General features: G+C 35.0%; 1 protein-coding gene across 3 annotated transcripts in view; it reads left to right on the top strand.

Annotated features, from left to right (window-relative positions):
- Window positions 1–22,127, top strand: part of TUSC3 (tumor suppressor candidate 3) — a 192,623-nt gene extending 170,496 nt beyond the window's left edge. The window contains exons 8-11 of one of the 3 annotated variants that reach the window (XM_036838911.1): window positions 2,285–2,359; window positions 5,910–6,000; window positions 12,747–12,809; window positions 19,210–19,503. In XM_036838911.1, coding sequence (XP_036694806.1) covers window positions 2,285–2,359; window positions 5,910–6,000; window positions 12,747–12,765 — 185 coding nt within the window. In that variant the 3' untranslated portion in view covers window positions 12,766–12,809; window positions 19,210–19,503. Of the gene's footprint in view, window positions 1–2,284; window positions 2,360–5,909; window positions 6,001–12,746; window positions 12,810–19,209 lie in introns of all 3 variants that reach the window. The other 2 variants (XM_036838912.1, XM_036838913.1) reach the window with 2 other exon arrangements.
- Window positions 22,128–25,455: the final 3,328 nt, after the last annotated feature.

Here is a 25,455-nt window from a genome sequence, read left to right as displayed (position 1 = left end):
TTTGTATGGGAGAGATGGTTACTAGACTTACGGTGGCGATCATTTCCTAGTGTATTTAAGTGTCCAGATACTACGTTGTATACCTGAAACTAACATAATATTGTATATTTCAATTAAGAAAAGCTAGAGAATATTTCTAAGACTTAGGGGTAGGAATTAATTTCATAAGCAAGAAACAATAACCAAAGCTCACAAAAGAATAATAATTTTGACCATACTAAAATGAAAACCTTCTGCATAACTAAACAATTTAGAAGACAAGTAGAAGAATCTATATGCAACACTTTAATCAATTCATATCCAGAAAAAAGTGAAGCATTTTCTAAGTTAATAAGAAAAGGCAAGTATGCTTATGGAAAAATGGACAAATAAATAAGCACTATACAAAAGATTAAACAAAAAAGAATTAACATATCGAAAGATACTCAGACTCACTATTGATACACATCCCCACTCAACAATTTGATAAAATCAATAGTTCAGCAATACCAACGTAACGTTTCTTCGGCAACGTAAGAAAAATGGAAACTCTTAACACTACTTGTTTTACAGAATATGATCATACCTAGTAAATTTGAAAATACACATATCAGCCTCTCAAAGACTCTACCTCTAGGTGTAGACCCTAGAAAAAAATATTGCACGTGTACATATAAAAAGACAGTCTTTGTAGGAGTATTTAAAATAGCAAACATTTGGAAACAAATGCCCATCAGTAAGATGAAGCAATAACATGTGGTACACTCTTATGCAAATCTTACAATTATGTAACAACATTGTTTGAATTTGTGTGAAGTTCAAAAGCAATCAAATGAGCAGCATGTAGGTCACATAGTTTATGACATAATAATGCAGCAATTTACAGAGGGACAGTAGTAAAAATAACACGTATGAAGATATATTAACAGGGATATATTACACTTGAGTGACCATAGTTAATATCCAATAAAATATAATTTGCTTAATAAAATAACTTCTCCCTAAGTGCATATTTATGTCTGTGTGTGCTAATAAGACACATACACACGTATATTATGTTCATGTATTCAGTTTTATCCTGAGAATATTGACTATATGGCTTTACTCTCATTAAAATTTTAAAGCATTTAAATTTTTAAAACTTGTTTTCCCCAGAAATAAACATACTGTGATTTCCCCTGTTTTATAAAGGAATTTTGGAAACTACTGAGCAGATGGTGTCATAAAAGAAATATTTGTTTCATTTATATTATCTATATAAAATCATTTTTAAGTGTCATTTATATTTTGAATATTTATAAAAAATGTTTTTGTGATAGTTAAAATAATCCAGAACTCTATGAATTTTCAGTAGATCAAGTATGTACATAAATGTATAGATTAGAATTCTACATGAATATAAAAGGGTGTTGCCAAAGAAAGATGAAAGGAGAACCCTAATTTAATTCCTTATTAAGGATCTACATCAGTCCTATCAGTCTGCTCCACAGAACTAAGTTTAAGCAGTCGAAATTCCCTGTGTATCAGCAGTTTGAGTGATACAAGCTTTTAATTTTTCGATCATTTTATTATTGGTAACCTCCTATGACTCTGGACTCGAGAGAGTTTATATCAGTAAATTGTCCAAAACACCTTAAGAATAATGAATCCTTAAAGTCCACAAACTAACATACTGCTACTGCAAAACATTCATTCTCTTACCTTGTCCTTTCAGGCCATGACGACATGATTGAAACACAAAGAACTTAGTAATTAACTAAATTTCAGAGGTTTTCAAACCTCTGTGTTATTGTGGATTCCCTCAAAGTTTAGTGGTATACATGTGTGTCGGGCAGGGGGATGGTATTGCATGGGGCTGGTAGTGGCTTTTTCTCCTGTATGCATGAGGCGTCCAGCCGAGGTTGGTTGGTTGGACCCATGCTGAATATATTCTAATTTTCTATGATTGCCAATAAATTGTCATTCTAATTGTAACTGGTGTATATCTTTATGTATAATGTGAAATACCATTATTGGTTTTGAGAGTTTAAAATTCCTATGCACTATGAAAGTTCTGGAATTTAAGGGCATTTAGAATTAGACCTTGAAAATCTCAAAGTTTCAGGTTATATAGTCTAAAAATTAAGGCATATTTAATTAAATACACAAAGAGCGGTAATCTTATATAAAGAGAATAAATTGCATTTACCTCTGTGTGCGTTTGTAATTTAATCATTCTGGGACAGAACACATTGTGTTCAGATCCAGAAAAATTAATAGATTTTATTTGCATCTATTTCTACTGTTTCCTTGACAACTACTATAGATGCTGCTATCACCATGGGGATGGTTCTTCTAAATGAAGCGGCAACATCCAAAGGCGATGTTGGAAAAAGACGGAGTAAGTCTCTGTGTTGGTATTTTTCTAAGTTTGTTTTAGTCTTAAGCTTCATTTAAATCAAATGGGAAATAGATAAAAGTCCTCTGTAAATGAACTTCTAAAGAAATGTTCTGGTTTGAAGACAGTTGTGGTGTTTCTTACTTTTTTCTGTTTCTTGGATGTGTGTGTGCAAATACTTAAAAATACATTTCTTCCAAAATGGGACTGGGTGATTTTCTTTGGAACTGGATATAAAGAAGAGCTCTTATTCACCCTTGGTTGGGGTGCTATGACGCATCTCTGCTGAAGCTGTAGTCTCTGTAGTCATGTCCACTGTACAAGAAGAGGTGGAAAATTCTGCGGGCAGAGTCTTCAGAGGTTTTACTGGCTAATGATATGTTCCCTGTGCCACAAGAATCAGGTATGGATTCAAGGACTGACTCAGACAGAGAAGTTTTTGCATAGGTCTTGTACCCTGAAATATTATACTTCCGATTACCTCCGAAACCTCCTTTTAGCAACATTTAGAAAGGGGGCATTTCATGATACCATGTTTTCCACTGCCTTTGCCTTTTCCAATGATATTCCAAGATTTACAACTCTACCAAGTTCCAGCACTATGTCTTAACAAGGTGACTACGTTTTATCCTTTGACAGAACTGTTCCTCTCAGGGAGTTGTAGAAAAAGAATACATGTTTATAAAGTAACATATTTTTGGCAGGAAAAGGGAAAAAACACATGGGAAAAATCTTCTGCCTTGAGGAGCATAGGTTAGGAAAGGACAGACAGCCTTAAATTCAGTATTTCCTGCCACAGATCTTTCTATAATTAATATAAAGTCCCTATGTGAGTTTATGATTATGCTTCCAGAAACCTATAATTAAGATTTTTCCCAATATGCTTTGCATTTCTGAACCCTTTTTAAAACCCAGAAAGTATGTGTGAGGAACACAGGCATCTGGAAAAGACTCATAATTTATTAAGAAGTTTAAAATAAAAATCCAGACTTATTTTTTTATGGGAATTTTAGTTATGGCGACATGTATGTAAGTCAGTCATAGTGATTTTTAAATATAATTCTTAGGTATCTTAAGTGTTGAAATGTTTTGGATGTAAGACACTTAAGTCTACCCTCTGTTTTCCCATGATGCCATCTATACACTGTTAGAAAGAAACCACACAAGCGACGAATGCATTACTTTCTTTAGTTAATCATTGTTCAGAACATCATTTTGTGATTTTTGTTTTGAATAATGAATGTGACTTTCTTGGGACTGACAAGTAATATTTATAAGGACAAATTCTTATGTGTTTCTATATTTATCATGTATCCTTCATATTAAAATAGTAAGAAATATGTAATTTTTTAATCGCAGGTCTATAATTATATATATATATAAATAATCACTCCAGCCCCCACCCACTGCCAGTTTATTTATTCGTGTGTGCGTGAATGTGTGTGTGTGTGAGTGTGTGTGAGTGGGGGGGGAGAGACAGAAGGGGTGGGGGAATGGGAAATATATTTTTAAATAATCCCTTTTGATTCCAGTGTGATTTTTATTTTTGATATAATACAAGTACTGTGATTATTATTGCCCAAGTCAGAATGCATCTGTGTCGTCATAGCATTTTCTTCTCACAAGTATGTTATCTCGTACGGGCTGCAGTGGTTTGTTGGGTCATTACTGACTCCTGTCTTGGGTCCTCTGCCCCACGTGCGAGTACTTGAGCAGCATTATTTTGTTCCACTGCATAGAATCAAGTAATATACTCTGTCTTACTTGATCACATTTTGAGGCTTATTTCCCATCGAACACAATCAGATGAGGCTACCAAAAGCGGCAAAGGGAGTGAAAAAGTGTTTTACTCAGCTTCTGGAGAAGAAGACAGGGGAAAGGAAGAAGTATTTGGTAATGCCAAATGTAGGAAGGTATAAAGTAAAGCATCATGTCATTAATTCTGGGTTTACTAAGATTATTTTAAGCACAGTTGCTATGTCTAGTGGCTAGTGTCTGTCATACTTGGACATTCCATAATTTAAGGAAAAAAAGGTGTTTTTCATTTTTGTGGTATTCGGCAACTGTTTTTGCTTTGCTTTCTGCCAATATTCATTTGAAGTTCACCTCCATGAGTGTTATCTGAAATGAAATGCCACAGAGGCTGCAGCTCAATGCTATTAAGCACTTAGGACTTTTCGCAATTTGTTCTCAAAACTGAGAGAATGGTATTCCTACAGAGTTGAAAGAAAACTGACAGATTTCTAGACCATGTTTTAACAATGCCATACCTTATCTACTCCCTGATTTCCAGGATTGTAACTAAACCTGGTCTAATTTATATGCTAGATTATATTTTAAAAATCGTATTTCATCACTATAGCAGCATATAGAACCGTTTAATCTTCCTTGTTTCCTTCTGTCTTAGTGTGTTTAATCTCTTTTGTCTTCCCCTTTCTTTTATAATTAATTATATTAGATATTTCAGTGTTTTTAAAGAATTCCCTGAAAGTAACGAAAGGATACAAGTATCGCGCAAATGTTTTATTCTTAAGAAACGGTTAGCTATTTCTTATTAAGAGAACTAATTTCTACTTATTTACAGAACAGATTTAAATAAATTTCTATTTCTCTAAATATACCTATGTTTTCTTTTATTCTAAACATACCTGCATTTAATTGGCTCAGATTTTTAAGCATTTATGTTTTATTTTACTAATAGCAATGTATCTTATTTAATTAAAATCCAATATATGTATTTGCATACATTTTTATTATATACATTATATATATTTGATTAGTCATCTACTTTAGAGTAAAATCTTCCTAACCATAACAGAAAGGAAAAGAAATTTCCCTGTTGTCAACTTGCCTTGGACAAAGTGATACTGAAAACCTAGACCACAGCCTAAGCACATTCTGCTGTAACATATACCGTGTGTTCCTTTGTAAAACAAACAAACAGTAATACCGTGACACTATGACCAGCAATTTAGGGGGATTTTCTCCTGCTTTGACTGTCACAGAGTTCATATTTTCTCACTCCCCAAGCTTTTGTTCCTAGCCTTCAGCGCGCTGGGACGAACTGTTATTTGTAAGTAACAGGCTTTTACTGAGGCAATAATCTAGCCAATAACCTAAAATTACATTTCTTTGTAAATATTCCATGGCATCTGAAAATAAAATTATATTGCACATTCTAATAATGCAAATGTCTCTGCTAATATAGCCAGTACTTCACAATGCAGGGGCTGATAATCTTGTTTGCGGTTTATCACATATTTTGTTGTGTTTTGCTTTGATCCCTCTGGGGGCATTTAAGTACTTGTAGGAATTCTGTAAGAGAAGAAAACCACCAGAAGACTTAGATCAGTCACTTTTGTTGTTTTCATACCCCAAATAGTACATTTTCATTGAGAAGAATGTGGAAAATAATGATTATCTGGTTTGTTGTACCTGTATGTGCCATGAACTGTTACATGTAAGTATACTGTAATTAACTGAATGCATTTAAAAAATATAAACATTTGGGTTGTGTGTGTCTAGACCAATGGAGTTTTCTGTCTCTTTCTAGTCATTTGTCTAGTGGGATTAGGCCTGGTGGTCTTCTTCTTCAGTTTTCTACTTTCAATATTTCGTTCCAAGTACCACGGCTACCCTTACAGGTAATATCATTATACTAATGTGACTGTTTTCATTTTTAACTAATAGAATAAATAGAATTTCAATGGTTAATATATATTTAAGGATTAATATAAAGTAGCTAACTTATTTGCCAAGTGACTTTAAACTCTGTTAAGCAAGTTTTTGAGCACCTGCCATGTGTTCCGCATAGACTATATGGAGGAGATATAAGGCATGGTTCCTGCTCCCTAGCATAGTATAGTTTTATTTTAGAGATGCATGTTATATGCATATTACATATGTACATAAACATATAACAAAATGTTTTAAATTTTGTGGAATTTATCAGAATTTCTTCTTGTCTTGGTTTGCCTGTCCATCATGATTTTTACTTCATTTGCAATATTTTTTTCTCATAAAATCTGCTGTTCAGTGTCCAATAAACTGCATCATCTTTTGAATTCTGCAAAGTTTTAGCTTTTTTTCAAATAAGAAAAGCAAACTTGAAAGGGAAAATTAAATGATAAAATAATGTCTGGTCACTGGAAGTTGTATAATGAATATCTCCTAAGATTTTCACCAACATATTTTCATAATTGGGGATGGAAAGATGTTGAAAATTCGTTCCAAAATGATGGTATTATAACCAAACTATACTTTTCACTAAAGCAAAATACAACTGATGATTAGATCAGATTAGAGTCGTCCAGGTCATGAATTAGGCAGATTCATTTCTTGACCACACTCCTTCCTCAGCTTCTCACAAAGGAATCAATATTCCACTTTCTCTTTCTCTAGGGAGTCCTTCTAATAACCCATCCTTCTCTCTAATTAATAAGTAAATGTGCTGTATTTCTTTTCTCAGAGATTTTGAAAACTCTTTTCTGTTGAGATAGTAGAACTAATGATATATTGATAGGAAATAAAATCTCATACCTTACATCCCTTTTGCATGTGAACTGAGCAATTATATTAAGAGAATGTTTCTACACAGGTGATGGCAGCAATGTATAGCTTTTTCTGGGGCACAGAACTATTCCCGTGACAGAGATCTGATTATGGGCTTATAATGAAGAGTAAGATGCTTCAACCCCACCTCTCTGTTTTCTTATATAGACAGAGGCACATTTCCAATCTCTGCTTCTCACACCCATTAAAAATAAATGTACTAAAGGAGTGGAAGAAATGTGAGTATCAGATCTGAGCTGTGAGGCCATCTACCTTTAATCCTGCCTGCAGCGTAAGTGAATTTTTAAAAAACATTAGTTCTGAGGGCAAGAAGAGTAATAAGAAAGGCAATTAAAGCCTTCAGTTTCTTGATTTTATTCTTGACATTGGCTGGCTATCTAATTTTGGTTTTGAAAATGTGAAATCAGACTAATCAAATCCCAGATTAAGTACGCCCAAGAAAGATGCAGTTTATGTTCTTCTTTTTCCCCTACCCTAAGACTGAGAATCACAGTTCTGTATGACTGGAGTCTTAGTTTGACTTGCATGTTTTCTGTTGATGGAATCTGTAGAACAGTATTTCTATTTCTCTTAAGTTTTTATTCAGGGTGCCAAAAACAGTTAATTCATTTCAACCTACAGCATTTACAGTGTCCATGAAAGGCGTCTATTTTAATAAAAGGTAAAGTATAGTAAGGGATGTTGTGCGATTCTTAAAAAACCTATGTAGTTGACGGTCAGAAAACAGGGGAAGGTAAAGAGCGAATCCCAGCTTCCCTTATACATCAGAGCATCAAAATCTAACAAGAATATCATCCCCTATCTAGATTTTCCTAGTCATTATATCGCTATATTAGAACAAGTAGAGAAAAGTTGTTTTTCTCATTCCATAGAATAATGTTACATTTGACAGCACTATTTTGTTATGATATGAAGAGTTTAAGTTTGTACTTTTTTCCCAAGAAGTAATTGTCATTTAGTAGTATAAGTCACTAATCCTCTGATTCTTTACCAGGAGTGGACATGTAAATCACCTGGGAAGCTTTTCAAAATACCTATTCCAGGCCTCACCCTAGATATTCATAGTAAGCATTTCTGAACCAGAGTATACGCTTATTTCTTTATGAGTGTGGCATCGACCATTCTTACTGGGCCACAGTCACACTCCCTGTCGAGGGCCCACCAGGCTAAACAAGGACTGGGCTTGCCGTTAGCTGGCCTCACGGGGCTGGAAGTGGAGATGTAAGAGGTCAGATGGAAATCACGCCCAAGAGTGGCTGGTGAATATGAAATTTGACATAGTTTAGATGAAAACCCCTAAAAGGAGCTGCCAAGAAACAGAATCAGAACAGAGCTCAGCAAAAAAGCCTGGGAAACCCAGTGCGCTGAAAGACTGTGACATGTCATTACAGAGACGTGAAGGCAGGATCCTGGCTTTGGCCTCCACTCTTGCAAGCTCCACTGTCTGCTGCGCTGTTGCAGGACTTAGCCATCCAGCTCTTTCACTGCCCAGTTTAAATCATTCTTTTAGTTTATTCATCTCTTCCCATATCACTTCAAAGCTTTCTAATATTCCTCTTCAGCCTCTTAAGAACTTCTGTTTGTATCTGCTTTTCTGCATTCTGTCTTTTCCATGGATATAGTGATGTGTCGTTCATCACGCTTCCATAAATCCTTCTAGCCCTCCTAGCTCATACCTGTCCAATCATTCATCATCAAATTCTCTTGCCTTGTCAGGTTGATAGAATAGGTTATATGTGTTCCCTTCATTACATTTACAGCATCCCTCTGAGCTAACAAAATATGGCAGAGGGGAGCATTATGAGCAAAAAATACTAACTTTGCATCTGAAAAGCTTTATTCTCTTATTAGTCTAACACGTGGATATATGCCAGAGTTACTTTAGTAATGGTAGGTATCGCTTTGGGGTTTGTTTTTAATCCACTGCATCATTGTCCTTCAGAATAAGGTTTTTTCTCAGAAATTTTATCAGTTCTCTTACGAATGACTATGATAATAAATAGGTGATTAACATCAAGAGCAAGTGTTGCCAAAAGGACTGGAGAGAGTATATATACCAGGGATTTGGATAAATCCTGAGCTAAGTTCTAAAAACCTGGCAGTATAGTGAAAAAAATTTCTGTCCAACTAGTTCACTGGAGAGAAAGCAAAGGTGATAGCAAAAGCCAGAGTGAGAGAGGGAATAAATGAAAGAAAGGACAAGAGAAATAATTCTGGGAATAGTTGAAAGATGACATGTTAATAAAAAAGGAAAAGAGACGATTTCCCACTGAATTATCCTATGGGAGAGGTTTGGTCAGTTATGAACATAGTACCACATTCTGAAGGAACACTTTGCATTCCCAGAAGCACGTGTCTGTGGCACCAGCATTATAGTATTTGATAAATAAAAAACAAACCAAATATTGCTCCTATCGGATAAAAGTAGTTTGTAGGGAATGAGAAAATGAGATACTGGACACCATCATTATAGCAAGAGGAAAGGTATTCCATATTCCAGAGGTATGTCCTGGCCTGGGTACTTCTGAAAAGACATTGTGGATGTCCATCTTCAATGAGAGCGAGTGCCTAGTATAATGAATCATAAACCCTGGTGACCAAGAGCTAAATCAATCCAATCCTTTGTGCCAGACATACATTGAAGTAGGCTTGCAAAAAAAAAAAAAAAAAAGAAGACTTTCTCAACCAAGACCATTTCCTTGACTTTGAGATGAGCTGCCAGGACAAATAAACAGTTTTCTTCAAAAAGAATGGAAAAACCTCCCACTTCTACCTACTTTAGATAATACCAGTACTTTGGATAAGACGAGAGATGTCCTTTACTGAAAATGCATATTTGAACATAACACCATCTACTAACTGAAAAACACCTTTAGCCAGGGGCTTTGGCTCCAATGCCAAAGTACTCTCTTGGGTGTAATGTCCCAGCCTTTGGTAGGCTTTGATATCTGTGTTTTAGGTTTGTGAATTATAACCTTTGTACCAAGAAATGCCTCTGATGCACAGAACTATGTCCAGATTTATTTTAAAACTAATTTTTTATTTCCTCACAATTTTGAATTGTCTGATATACAACCTTTAATTTCTTCTATATGGAATGATCTTTTTGCTTTTCATTTTTATTTTAATTTTAAACATCACAAAACCTTAAACATTCATGTGCTTCCTATTTTCTGAGTACTTCACACTGCTATATTTTTTGGTTTTGGTCTATGTACTTGCTGAAAGGGATAAAAGTCTGTTACATGTTTACTCTATTTCCTTAAATCTTCCCCCCATTTTAGTCTTAAGGGTTTTTTCCCACAGTATCAACATGTTTCATGCCATCACTAAATTCTCCCTGATCATCTTTAAGTTTCAATAAGCAAACTTCCCTCATTTAAATCCCTGATCTACCTGTTACTAGCTCAGTGACTTTGGGAAAGTTAAGTAACTTTTCTAAACCTTGGTTTTCTCATTTGTAAATGGGAAATGTTTACATACTTCGATATTTGTAAAGATTACATGATGTAAATCACTTAGCACATTGCCTGGTACTTAGTAAAGGGTACATAGTATTAATTACTCAATAACTCTTTGATACTAATTATTCTCATTAGTTCTGATATAAAGATTTTACACATTTATATTTAATTTTTCCTAAGCACGATTTTTTTACGCTAAAGATTAAGCGACTGTTGTTTTGGGGGTTTTTTGTTGTTGTTGTTTTGGGGTTTTTTTTTTTTTTTCACTTTCTTTTTGATGTATAGTTGATGTACAATATCATATAAGTTACAGGTGTACAATATAGTGATTTACAATTATTTTTTGTCTTTTTGTTGTTGTTGTTGTTGTTAGAGAGTTTGGGATTGGCAACTGTTGTTTTTTATTTGCATGGTTCAGTTGGGTGAAGAACAGATTTTCCCTGAACCTTTTGATGAACTTCATTGGGCTCTCGAATCCCTTGAAATTATCAGTGAAATATCAAAGATTATTAAGAATTTGATGTAATTACCATCTGAGCCATAGTTCAGAAAAAGAAGGAATTTTATTCTAGTGATAGCACTGAATTCATCTTGTGTATTAAATAAAGATTAACTTTAGGGCTTATTCCATTTTCTAAGAAGAGTAAAGTGCTAGTGGTCATACATGAGAGTCTTCCATTATGGGTAATTACTTTCCCACTGTTTTCCACTGACACACTTTGATTCAAAGTTTTCTTCAAAAAATTTCTATAAAACTATTTGACATATCAAGTCTCTGTTTTAGTAGGAAAACAGCATGAAACATTCTCTACTAATTCTGTCACTTTGCTTCCTGTTTACAAATCTTTGGTTGTCTTTGAGAGGTAGTATGGTATAATGGAAAAATAATGTTTAGAATCACAAGATCTGAGTTGAAATTCAGTATGTAATTTTGTATGTTAGTTAAGAACTCTGGCTCTGCAGTCACACGGATCCAAGTTTGAATCTTCCGTTCTCTTCACTAACTTTGGGACTTGGAGTTACTTAACTTTTGAGTCTCATTTTTCTTCACCTCTAAAAGTAGTGTTATGGGGTTGGATAACAGCTTTGTTAAGCTTGTTTCTTCGTCTGTAAACTTGGCATAATAATTAATACCTATCTGAGAATTTTGAGGGGATAAATTATATAATCAATTTGTAGTGCCTGAAAAGTAGTGGGTTCTCAGAAGTAATTACTTAACCTACCTCTTGCCTGTACTAGCCATTTCAGCACTTGGTTATTCAGTAGCACCTTACCATGTTACATTTGTCATTAAGTATTCATATATAACTTGTGTGTGTTGCAGTTCTTTTCATCCTAGAGTATCGTAAGGTATTTTAGAGAAGGTCCTTGGAAATGCCTTTTTTATATCTCCAAAGTGTTGTGCACATAGTAGGTGCTCATCATATACTTGTTAATTGAATGTGTTTATTCAAAAACATTTTTTATTTATTCCTTATCTAACTGCAACAGGAACCATTAAGATAGAAACATAGTGGAGAGAAGAGTACTAGTTTGCCACATTGCACAACTCCAGAAGGTGGAATTCACATCACATGATACCCCATGGAGTTGTTGGGTTGTTCCACACACCTAGAGGGGTGTGTGGAGTGTGTAAACATTATTCCAGAAACCTGGGCTCTAAAGATACTTATTGTAACCTCAAAATGATCCTGAGCTGGCTGGCATCAAAAGTAAATATAAAAATATGTATTAATTAAGCTTACAGTGGACATAGAAACTATTCCATTGTCTTAACAAGATACTTGTAATTCATGATGGCTTTGGTTACTTTGAGAGATGATGAATAATCAAAAAAAGGGTTGACATTCAGTAAGGGAAAGTACAGAATAAAAGCTAGACATGAAAGATATTCCTAATGAATTTTGAGAAAAGTATGCTAGTGAACAAGCACAGCAAGGCAAAAAATCCCAGGACGTACACTATGTAACAATATCACTTTCCTTTCTACATCTTACTTAGATGTAGATCTTTCATCTGTAGGGAAAATATAAAACACAATCTTGAGCCATACCAAAAGAAAATACAGAAATGGTGTGGTGATCAATCCACAATATGTATCATTGATAAGAATTTCACTGGGATTGCCTTTCTGATGCTGAGTTCCAGCTTTGAAGAATGACGTAAAGGACCAAAGACTTAGAGGTGGTTCAGAGAAGAGCTGGAGTGCTATAGCGGCACCGCTGTGTGTGTCCTATCTTATCTACATAAAGAATACAGTTCTAAATCTTTGTAATACTATTGTACAAATGGAAATCGAATCTTAAGGACTATTTTCTCCATATTGTTGTATTTCACTGTGGTGTATTGGAAAGTGATCTGGACTTTGAGTGAGAAGATGTGATTTGGACCATGGCACTTTAAAACTGTAACCTCAGGCAAGTCTTTTCATCTTCTCTGAGCCTCAGTTTTCCTCATCTTTCGGATAACAACCATAATATTTATCTCATAAGTAAGACAAGTTGTGGCCAACTATTGTTTTACAAATGCAAGATAACTTAGAACTATGCGAGCTCGTATCCCAGCCTTACGCTGTTGTACTTAGCTGCTACAGGGACAAGCCCTCAGATAAAACTTTCCAGCAATAGACTTTGACCCATGGAATTAACCACTGACAAACACAGTATGTTTTTTTAAACAATAATATTCATATGCATGCATATGCCCACCACTTCAAACAAAATATAATTCTATTTGGTTACTTCTGTTTTATTAGTTGAGGGAGGAAAGCAGAACAACTGACAGAAATATGTTTAATTCTGCTGAGGAAAAACATAGTCAAATGCCTTTTCCCACTAACAAACAATATAAGCCTTAATATCCAGAAGAATAAAATACAAGTCTTCTAAACACGCACTGATTTTTTAATCAACATTTGGTAATTCAGAAATAGATACTAGGAACCTGTGTATAAATCCAAAGTGATTTTTATAGAAAACTCAGAGCCCAGGCTTTTTGATTTTGCACTGCAGTCCCTCAGACCTCAGAACACATGGTCTGAGCAGAGACACACACAGCAAAGGAAGCTCTAGAGGGTTATTTCCACTGTGCAAACACAACTTTCTTACGCCGGCAGAAACTCCACCCTTCAGCAACCCCCGAAAGGAGGGAAAGAGTAGGAAGCTCCTGTGATCTAGAAGTTCTGTTGTTCACCTGTCCCTCAACCTTACCCCACATGCTAGCTTTATTGGTCTTTTCCCCCCAGACCTAGCATCCACGTCTCTGACCACACCTAGTTATAGTAACAATAATGTTATCCAGACTCTTCCGAAGCGCCCCGCTCTGTAGGCTGTAGAGAAGAGGCCTCAACAGTCGTTAAACTTGACAGCTCTCACCCTGCGTAACTGTAGGTATATCAATAGAAAGGTTTCCATTCCCAAAGATCCCTTTCCCAACTCCTAATAAAGTCCTGAATTTCTTTAGGGCTTTATTTTAGATCATGTACTTCAGACCTGAAGACTTCTGGATTTGGTAATTTTCTGTTACAAAGAAGAGAGCCCCAGGGCTTTTGGCTGAAGAGGCCTGGCTGACAGCCATAACTACTTCTCCCTGCATCCCCTTAGAACACTTGTGAATATAAAGGTTAGAAAATCCTGAGAACAGTGACTCATTAAGTTCTACTAGCTACAAGGCCAGGGGAACAGGAGTGAGTTCACTAGTGGCCTGTCCTTGTTCTGAGTAAAGAACCAAGGCTTTTCCTCCCTTCTGCACTTCTTTGGCTCCAAGATGAAATCGGAGCCGCTGCCCCTTATCCACAGAAGTGATTTCTGTGCGACCGAGTGCCATTACATAACCATGAGGTTTCTGACTTCTTTCCCAGTTTGAGAACAGGAAGTGAGAACATTAGACAAGAAAATTCTGTCCAGCTGAAGATCTTGGTAGAGAATTTAACCTGCTCCCAATTGGACAGAATTCATTCATTCAAGAGCACCGCATACATTCTGGTTTTTTAAAACATTGGGGAGCAGATAAATTAATTAAGAGAAGTCAAAACAAAGTGCAAACCACTATTTGGTGCCTGTTCAGATATTTCACAGGAAGAGAAAAGGAACAAACATTACATATTACATGTAATGTGGGTCTCCAGTAGCCACCCAATAACCAAATCCAGATGTCTCTTCTCATTCTGCAACCCGTGTAACCTTTCTAGGACTTTAGTTAACTAGCTCCTCTTGGACATGTTATGCCCTGGATTTGGTAACATGGCACTCTTGGACCTTCCTTTTTCCTTTTAGATTACTTCTCAGTCCCCAATATACATGTTAAATCCTGATCTTTCTCCTGAGATCTAGAAACAGACCTTAATACCACATTAACCCCTCACCCTCAACCCCAAAGCCAAGCTCAAACTCTCTGCTCCAAACCTGTGTCTCCTGCCCTGCCCATTTTCCCTACGACACTGTTATTCTCATAATCATACAAGATAGAAACCTTGGAGTCAGTTTGGCCTCCATCACTTTCTATTCCCCCTGCTGCTGTCCTAATTTATATACCTAGTATCTTTTTCAGAATATCACCCAGCCTCCTAATTTATCTCCGTGTTTAGTCGTTACCATCGATAAGCCATCACTTACTCGAGAGTAATGCAGAATTTTTTTTAAGATATGCACAGATTATGCTGCTGCTTCATCAAAATCCAGTGATGGCTAACCAGAAAGAAGGAAAAGTTCATACAGGTTCCTTCTAGAAAATATCAAGAAACTGAATAAAATAAAATGTTTTATAATCCCAACACTCAAGTTGGGATGTCAGCAGTTTGACTTGTATATATTTTGAACCTAGGGAAGGGGTATGTTAAAGTTCGGTTCCATCTGTTTCATCCTCCAGCACAGCCTTCACTGCACCCTGTGGTTTACAGCAGGGTTAGCAACTACTGCCTTTGGGCCAAGTCTAGCCCACTGCCAAAGAAAGGTTTAAATCACTGGAAAAAAGGGAATATTGTGATGTGGCAATTATATAAAATTCAAACTTCAGTGTCCATGAATAGAGTTGTATTGGCACATAGCCAGATTCATTTGTTTATGCCTTGTCTTTGGCTGCTTTTGCCCTAGAGCAGCTTAATTTAGTAGTTCCGAGAGAGAGACCTACGGCCCGCATAGTTTAAAATATTGACTTCCAGGCCTTTCACAGTGTGCGGACTCCTGGTTTAGCCGTAAGGCACACACGGAATCTGTTCTCATAATTCATCTTTCCTCTATCAGCTCCTTTCGCTTAGGCTGTTATCCCTTCATTTCACTTGTTCCCAGTTTTTTCCTTCGTTTGCTTGTTTAAATTGTTCTTTGCCATCTTATCAAGTGCGTCACTGTGTTGTATTTTATTGTATCCAGGTCTCTCTCCTCTAGAGAAGAAACATAACGGCCATGACTTTCAATCATTCCTTTTCTTGCAACACCCTTCTATTCATAATATTCTTCTATACAGTAGATGATCAGTAAGTCTTGTTGAATACTGATTGAAGCTGACTTCTGGGGGCCCTGAATTTGAGGAAATAGTTACTACTTTAAATAATCTTTCTCTAGAAAAACTTGATTTCAAATAATAAGCTTGTTTATGAACTTTTGGAATATCACTCCCAGCAAGTCAGGGACTGCATTTTTATCTACATCCTGAATATTTGCTACTGTGAGGGGGCATTAGCAGAGAGCCAGGCTTAAAGGGAGGAGTGCTTTGACTTTGTATATACAAGGCCCCTCGGCATCCCTGATGTACTTGAAGCGATAATAAAGTTACACACTAGAAGGGGATATTTGCATCCCTTTAGGCTAGGAGAAGGGGAGCTTCTGGGGCATATTTGCTGGTCCTGGCCTCTACCTGTTCTTCCTGGGTACAGGTCGATACCCTTGCCAAGTAGCATCCGTCTTATACTGCTACCTGAGTTAGGGCTGACCATGCATGTATTCACTTGAGAATAAGCCAGCCACGGTAGGCAGTGTTACGCATGTATAGACTACCATGAATTGTCATGAGATTCATTCATGACGGCGGGTGGACAGAAGTTGATTATGGCACCCAAGGCAGCTTCTCCCTCTGAGGAAACAGACTGCAACACTGAAAAATACATTCCAAATAAGAGGAATATATTCAGTTTTTAGCATTCAGCAGTTTTTAAGTATGATACAAAAGCATTGTATATGTTTTATAATAAGCCTTATTAGGAAAGTTAATATCCAAACAGTATTAGAAGCATGAATCTATGAGAACCGTTAGATGATACATCAACATTAGACAGGTAAATGTGAGAAGAGCAAAAAGTATGTCAGACCCTGATACATAGAAATGAGGGAACTTATTTCTTGAGTGATGAAATCAGTATAAAACATTCATACTGGAACACAACTTGGACATTTATATAATAAAAAAATCAAACATGAACTATTGAATGATTACCTGGAGAATAATAGTTCATACTTTTCTAAGAAACATCTTAAAATATTTGACACTTTTGTGCCTCAGGTATTTCCGGTGTCTTGAACAAATGCTTATAACTCTTTATGAAAAAGATTATTTTAAATATAAATTAGATAGTACTCTGCTAGATTAAACTTTTATTTTAGTACAATTAATAGAATGATCAGTTCAAGATTAAATATGTATTTCTCATTTCATAATAATATATAAAAAAAGATTATTTTAACAGTTTTCTAAAAATATTTCAGTTTGGAAAAAACCCTGGCGTAAACAAATACCTTGGTAAATAAGGATTCTTAGTCTATTTCAATATTAAGAAAATACAAAGATCCTTTTACTCTGTGAGTGTAGCAACATATAAAACGTTGTAGAACCTTTTTAACCTTTCCAGCACCAGAAAGGTAGCAAGTAAAAAATGACCATAAAGGTCATATTACTATTCTTGCTTTTATGGTGGTGATACTTTTAGCAGTGCTAAAAGGTGATCTTTAGTATTCCCTCGCTGGAAATTTGCAGACTATTTTTCACACAAAAAAAGAAACTATAAATTCTCAGTTTCTTTTAAGTTATAAATTTTTCAACTTTAATCACAGTTTTAAATATTTTATGATCAGGTTTTCTTTTTTCATTAACCCTTATTCTTCAGTCAGCTTTATCTTCAGGGCAGTCTTTTAATTGAGGACAGAGAAAGCCGAAGTGTTCATCTACACATGACATATGTACCCGCTTTGCCACCAGTGTTGTTAAGGATTATGTGGATTGAACAGCATCTGTATCTTAATGTTCTGAGGAATTTTACTTCTGACTCTTCATGGCATTGGTTACCCTGGCAGTACTTAAGTCATAACTTATTATCTCAAAAAATAGAAGCAATGTCTTGTTGCATCTAGATATCAGCACAATGATTTCTGTCTTGTAATTTAGTAATTCCTCAGAAACAGATACAGAGTAATAAAAAGTTTAGTTTGTATTACATAATTACTTTATTATATAATGTAAACCAATATAGATAACATATATTTAAAATATATGTTTAAATATTTTATATAATGTTTTATAATACATATATTTACTTTTAGCATATAGTATCACCAGGATTACAAAATATTAGCATACAGTATCACCAGAATTATAAAATATTAGCACTGGAAAGAACTTTAGAAATCATCCAAAACAACCGTTCTTTTCACTAATGAGGAAACCGAGGTTCAGAAAGACGAAGTAACATATGCCTAGGATATTATAATTTAAATGTTCAAGTATTAAACTTACTAGTTTGAACAGTTTCCCAACTACATGGCTTTTCAACTATAGTAACCATTAATATATTTTTTTAATATTTAGTTAAGAATTGGTTCATCTCTGGTTGTCCTAAAGTTATATTGTCAAGACTTTAGAAAAAAAAGTTGCTACCTGTTAGCAGAAAGGTACGAATAACCAACAAAAGCTTAAAGAATGTTATTTAAATTGACTCACGATTTTACAAACTTAAATTTCTTTTCATAGGTTAAAGTTTTGCTTAGGGAAGTTAAGAAAGGAAAAATAGTTACTTTTTACTTGTATTTCTATATGTACATATAGAAATACATATTTGTGTTGTTTCATCAGAATCTGATGATATTTTTATTATGATTTATAATACATTCTTTTTTGGCTGTTCAATATAATGAAATTATAAAATCCTTAAAAGTCTTTAGTTATTTTAAGAAATGCATTATAGATTAAATAACCAGAAAAAAATATTTTGTTTAGGACGTTGAAATGGCCCACTCCAAATATGTGTTTCAATCCATTCCCTTTTCTTCCCCTACACTGTCAGTTTAAATGCCGATTTAACTAATGGTCTAGCTAACAATGAGAATGGCTCACAGAAGTTACCCACTGGGAGATTAGGATTGACATGTACACACTGCTATATTTAAAATAGATAACCAACAAGGATCTACTGTATAGCACAGGGAACTCTGCTCAATATTCTGTAATAACCTAAATGGGAAAAGAATTTGAAAAAGTAGAGATAGATGTATATGTATAATTGAACCATCTTGCTGTACACCTGAAACTAACACAACATTGTTAATCAACTATTAAAAAAAAAAAAAAAGAAGAAGAAGAATTTACTCAAACTTAAACACCACAAGTTCAAGTTCTTATCAACAACTGCTTCCACCCCTGACCTATTCTTACCACAAGCCTGATCCCATTACAGGAACTAGTTCAGAGAAATTGCCCTGATATAAAAATTAGAATGAGGTGAAATAATGTAACTATGACATTTTTATTTTATATTTACATGTACTAATTTAGAATGGAATAAAAAGCACATGGTGTTTTCTTTATTTTCAGCACAGAATTTTCTTTCTTTTTCAGCTTTTTAATTAAATGAAGCCGAGTGGGATTTGCATAAAGTGAATGTTTACCATGAAGACAAAGTGTTCCTGACATACTAGTTCAAATACTTGAGTTCATTTCCTTGCTGATTGTGATAATCCAGCTGTTTCTTGTACAATTTTTTTAAACGTGAGTTTTCCTAGTAAACTTAATTCATAGACATGGATGGTTAAATTTAATATGAAAAGAACAAAGGCATCATTGAAGTGTTTTTCAAGCATATTATATTCACTGTATGCGATAGGTTGAAATAAATGACAGTGCAGTTATGAATTCATGCTTTTAAACTGTTCACTCACTAGTAAAGAAAACCACAATGTTAGTAAAGGAAAACTATGAAATGTATCTTAATTCTTGGGATTGTACAGAGACAGGTGTATGCATGAAAATATGTGATGTACTGAAAAATTATACTTTCTGCAGTTTCAGTATAAAGGACATGTATGGTTACAAATAGTGTTTTGTTCTTATTCATCATAACTAGATAAAGGAGATAGGACAGGGAGCTGGATGAACAGCTCAGATGCCTACGCTGGGACATGGAGGTCCTTCCCAGAATATAAATGTAAAGCCAACATGACTAAATCAACATGCCTCAAGGCATCAGGCAACGAAAGCAACACACCACAACTAGGAATTAATTCTTCTCCAACTTTAGAAGTGTCACCCAAGAATCCAGACTTACAACCACAAAACTAACTCACTATGGACATTTTCCCCTTGTGTTATATGGAAGAAGCTTGCCATCAAAACCTTATTCCCGAACCCAGATATAGATTAGTTATCCTAATATGAGGGACTCAATGACGCGTTCTTGAAAATCAAATATAGGAGTGTAACCATTATTATGTTTGTATATTGTATTTTAGTTTATAAAGCACTTTCCCATATGTTACGGTAGTTTTTTCTTCACATCAACCCTGTAAACTGGACAGGAATTTAGACAGGAAATGTAAATTTTATCTGACTTATTTAAGTACTGGAAGCTGAAAACCGCAAAGAAAAAATAGAGCTTGTAACTGGGCTTTCAAACTCTCAAACCTGAATTTCTATTTTCTGTGGTGCTTCCTAAAGAAGGATTTAGAAACAGTTATTTAGTAAGCTCAATAAACTTTTTTTTTAGGCTTCGTTATCTAATTTTCATTAAGATCTTAGTAATAGACCATGGAGAACTTTGTTAGTTGAGAGTTCCACCTATGTAGTCTCAAACCAGGACCCAGGTGTATATCCAGTGACCCTACCCATTGTGTATCTATGAAATTCAGTAAAGAATTGGAAATATAAAAGCCTACAAGGGTATATGAAGTTAAATCCCAGGGCAGTATGTGTGCTAGCAGGAAGAAAGCTATCTTTTCAAAACACAATTATATTCAGCAAAAATTACGAAGTAAATTCTGAACTAAACGCTATTACATATTCCCAAAATCTATTATTAAAAATCACATTCATTCCCCTAGTTCCTGTTCACAGATTGATAAATTCAGTATTGGAATGGCATTTATGGAAAAGCCATTAAGTGATCATAATAATTTGTTTAATGTCTACACCTAGGGAGCATTTGACCTATAAATCTTAATCCATTTAGTACTTTTCTGTTTTCTAAAGTTTATTCAGTACAAACATCAAAATTGGAGTTTGAGGCCAAGTTTTACGTCGAGTAAATGTTTATTAATTACAGTTGCTTATGTCTGTCCCCTTAAAGCTCAAAATTCTTATTAACAACACACATCTAATCTCTCTGTATAAAGCCTAATAAAATGTTTAATCATGACCACAGAGAGTTCTCAGACACTGTGACTGAGGTAAGGAAAACTTCCCTATCTCAGATTAGTAAAAAAAATTCTAGCCTACATTCTGTAATTTTCTCCAAATATTAAAAATACGCCAACTATGAAAACAATTTTTTTTTCAGAATTTCAGTTTAAAAAGATGTGGCTTCTCTATAGACAATTGTTGCATTAGGGAAAGGGAAAAATCTGCCTTAAAATAAGTTGTTACTGGAAAGTGCTACAGAGAGTGGCTCAAATGTAGTTTGCTTTCAGAATGTAGCATGTGGAAAATCACATACAAAATATATTATCTTTACCTTTCCCAAATATTTTAAATTGAAAAATTAATTTGTATGTGCTATGTTATATCCTCCAATGTCACTTCAGCTAGATTCACTGCATGCAAGACTCCCTTAAAAATGTATTATATGTTTAACGATCTCCAGTTAGAATAAGAGGAATTAACTTTCCTACTTAGTTGGAGAGAAAAATCTTAATATAAAATTCCATCTAAAGGAGTAAAATTCCATTTAAATCTTAATATAAAAATTTCATCTATAATAACATCTGATGAATAAAGTGTTCCATTTTCCTTAGCACACTCTTCCTTGCATCAGATATTCACAAGAATAAGCCCAATAGTGCTGTGTGTTTACTATAATTTTTTTTTTTTTTTTAGCACATGAAGTAATATCCTTGTCAGTTACAGTTCAGCAAGCATGGTAATTTGGGGAGATGAGATCTTGTCACCAAAGAGCTTGCCAAGTATTCCCTTTCTTGCTGTCATGAGAACCTCTCTAAGGATACATGAAGGGAGTGGTTATTCTAAATAAGGCATGACATACCAAAGATGATAAACATCATGTTTTAAGAAGGACTGGTGACAGGGGCAAACACATTAGCTGTAGCATTTAGGCACAAAACATTTGAGTGGCCTCTCGGAAACTTAATGAACTCCGTGGGCTCTGAGGAACATTAAGTTTAAAACATTAAAACAAGATGCTTTTCATACGCCAGCAGGAAGCTATACTGGGTCTGACCAATAATCTAATAGTACTTTTTCTAATAGTGGGAAAGGATGAGCATAGTAGCTAGTTACACTCAAAGGGCAGAAGTATGTACATATAAGCCCCTAAATTTCCTTATATAATTCATGAGCATCTGTCATTTTTAAATTTTCCATATTCTTTATCTACTTATATTTCTAAAATATATGCAAACGTTTATATCATAACTAGAGTGTAAGTACACAAAGTTTTAATAAAGATCACATATTCAGACTATAATAGGAAAATCATTTCACATTCACCCAAATGTTAGTGCATTACTTCCATTAAAAATATGCATATATGTCAACAAAAATGGCAGAATGAAGAACTCTAGGGGCCTGCCCCCTCCATAGAAACACTAAAAAAACTGGCAAAAACTGATAGAAGTCAGTTTTGTTCAGTCTGGAAAATAGTTAAAGGCTTACAGGAACCAAATAAATGCTAAAAAACAAACAAACAAACAAGCAAACATAAAACAACTGAAACCCAGGAGGAGAGCTTAATGGCATTTCATCTTACTTTTCCTCCACTCCTCCTCAGTCAGCCTCTTAAAAATGGCAGCCTGTGTTCCTAGTGTGGGTGCCGGGTTCTGGAGGAAACAGAACAGACCTTGTTCCCAAAGAACAGTGTTTGTTCTGACCTATCTGGAGGGTCCTGGGAGAACTGATGCAAGGGTCTTGCCTTTGTTTCACCCAACTCAGGGTAGCAAAAAGGATACACACAGAGGGTGTTTCTCTAAAACTCTGAAGGTAAATGAACATGCTGCTGCCTGGGCAAAAGATAATAGCTGGGATAAACAACAGACACAGAGCTGAAAGCCTGAGAGGAAAACTGGAGAGTGGCATACTTTGGGGAATAAGGGCTTTGAAAAGTACCCACATATTCTAAGGAATCTAAAAGGACCTGCCAATAACCCAGGGCAGGATGCATCCTCATAAAAAAATCTGGAAAGACCTTAAGCTTTCACCTCTTGCTGATCTTTACACCCAAGCCCAAGCAGGAAGTGAAGGCTAAAGCAGAACTGTAAACACCCTAGGTAAGTGGTGAAGGGGCACCACAACACAGAGTCCATCTGCAAAGACCAGAATAGTATTTTCTTTTGTTTCCTTTTATTTCTTTTTGTCTCTAGGCATTTAAGGAAAGCTATCACACCACTATCTGACCACTAAGCTAATGAAATAGAAACTTCATAGGCCACACATGATAAAGAATAGAGTTTTTACAAAAACAATTTTGAAAAGTCACCAAACAACTACAACCCACAACAAGCAACAAAAACTCTGAAGAGGGAGCAGAATTCAATTTCCAGAGTTGCCATATTGTAGTATTAAGAATGACCAGTTTCAAAAAATAAAAGCATACAACAAAAAAAACATAGTCTGTTCACAGGAAAGAAAAAAATTAGCAGAAAACTATCCCTGAGGAAGCACAGACATTGGACTTACTAGATAAAGACTATAACTGTCTTTAATATACTCAAAGAGCTAAATAAAACCATAAACAACTAAAGGAAACAACTATTTGAAACAATGTCTCAAATGGAGACTATCAGTAAAGAAATAGAAATTATAAAAGGAATCAAATACAAACTCTGAAGCTAAAAAATACCGTAACTGAATTGAAAACTTCATTAGAGGGAATCAACAGTAGAAAAGAAATGTAAGAATCAGTGAACTTGAAACTACATCAATTGAAATGATCCAGTCTGAGGAAAAAAAACAAAACAAAAAGAATGAAGGAAAAATGGGCAATGCCTATGAGACCTAAGAGACCTGTCAGACACCATGAAATAAAAAGTACTGATTCTCAAATATAGCCAGAGGCAGACCAGGTAAAGGAAACAAGTAACTTGTGCTATAGGGCCACCTACTGAAAAACAAAGGCCTCTAACTACCAACCTGTTAAACTGTTAGAATCAAAGTAAAAGACAAGCTTTACCTAAAGAAGAAAGGTATTTGCTACTTCAAAATGTGCCAGTAGAGGAACAACTCATCAAGCACCATGAAAAACCATGGTAACAGAGTCACAAAAAGAAAATGACAATTCTCCAGAAACCAAACTTCAAGTCACAGAACACTGCAACCAGAGAGAATTCAAAATAGCTGTCATGAAGAAACAAGCTACAAAAAAAAGTTAGAAAGGCAGTTCAGTGAGCTCAAGAATCAGATTAACAGAAGGAACACTTTACCAAAGAGATTGAAACTCTAAAAAGAAGAACCAAACATAAATTCTGGAGCTGAAGAACTCAATAAATGAGATGAAGAACATATTTGAAAGCACTGGAAATTTGAGTTTGCTAATTTTGTCTTTCACAAGGTCTGCTCTAAGACAGAACTCCAGAAATGATTCAGGTAGAAGAAGAGAGTATTTTTTTTTTAAATGAAGTTTTGTATAAACTGTTTGACTCTATTAGGAAAGACAAGATGAGAATAATGGATATCCCAGAAGGAAAAGAGAGGGAGAAGAAGAGCACAGAGAGTTAAGGAAATATTCGCTGATAACTTCCCAATCTTGGGGAAGTAACTGTATATAAAATCCATGAAGCTAAGAGAACACCTCATTATCTCAACACAAAAAAGACCTTCTCCGATACACATTACAACTGGCAAAAGTCAATGGCATAGAAAAAAATTTTAAAGCAGCCAGAGAAAAAAAGACAGTAACCTATGAAGGAATCCCCATTAGGCTATCAGCTGATTTCCCAGCAGAAACTCTACAGGCCAGGAGAGAATGGAGTGACAGACTTGAAGTATCGAAAGAAAAACCCATCAGCCAATAATACTCTGTCCAGCAAAGTTATCCTTCAGATGTGAAGGGGAAACAGAGGATTTCCCAGATGAACAAAAGCTGAAGGAGTTAATCTCCACTAGACCTGCCCTATAAAGAAGTATTGAAAGCAGTTCTACCTGAAACGAAAAGGCAAAAGTACATAAAACTTTGAGTAAAGTCATAGATGGACAGATTCAGAAAATTGAAACTCTGTATCAGGATAGGTTGTTAAACAATTATAGCATAAAAATTAAAGAAAAAAAGCTATAAAAATAACTACAGCTACTTCAATTTGGTAACAAACTCACAAAATAAAAAGGGATCGTTTGAAACAACAAAAACATAAGGGGAAGAAAAGGACTGAAGTCGTATAGGCAAATGAAGATGCTATCAGCAGACAAAGGGCTAGTTTATCATTTTATACAAACCTCATAATAACCACAAAACACACTTAGAGCAGAGGCACAACATATTAAAAAGAAGAAACTGACAAAAAACAGAAAACCACCAAACTAAAATGGCAGAAACACAAAGAAAAACAATGGAGTTTTAGAGCAACCATAAAATAAAAAGTAAAATAACAGTACTAAGTCCTCATTTATCAGTAATCACCCTAAATGTACATGAGTTGAACTTGC

The sequence above is a fragment of the Balaenoptera musculus genome, chromosome 21 (assembly GCF_009873245.2).
Source record: "Balaenoptera musculus isolate JJ_BM4_2016_0621 chromosome 21, mBalMus1.pri.v3, whole genome shotgun sequence".
NCBI lineage: Eukaryota > Metazoa > Chordata > Mammalia > Artiodactyla > Balaenopteridae > Balaenoptera > Balaenoptera musculus.
The sequence above is the reverse complement of the archived record's forward strand: the minus strand, read 5'-3'. Positions and strand labels throughout refer to the sequence as shown.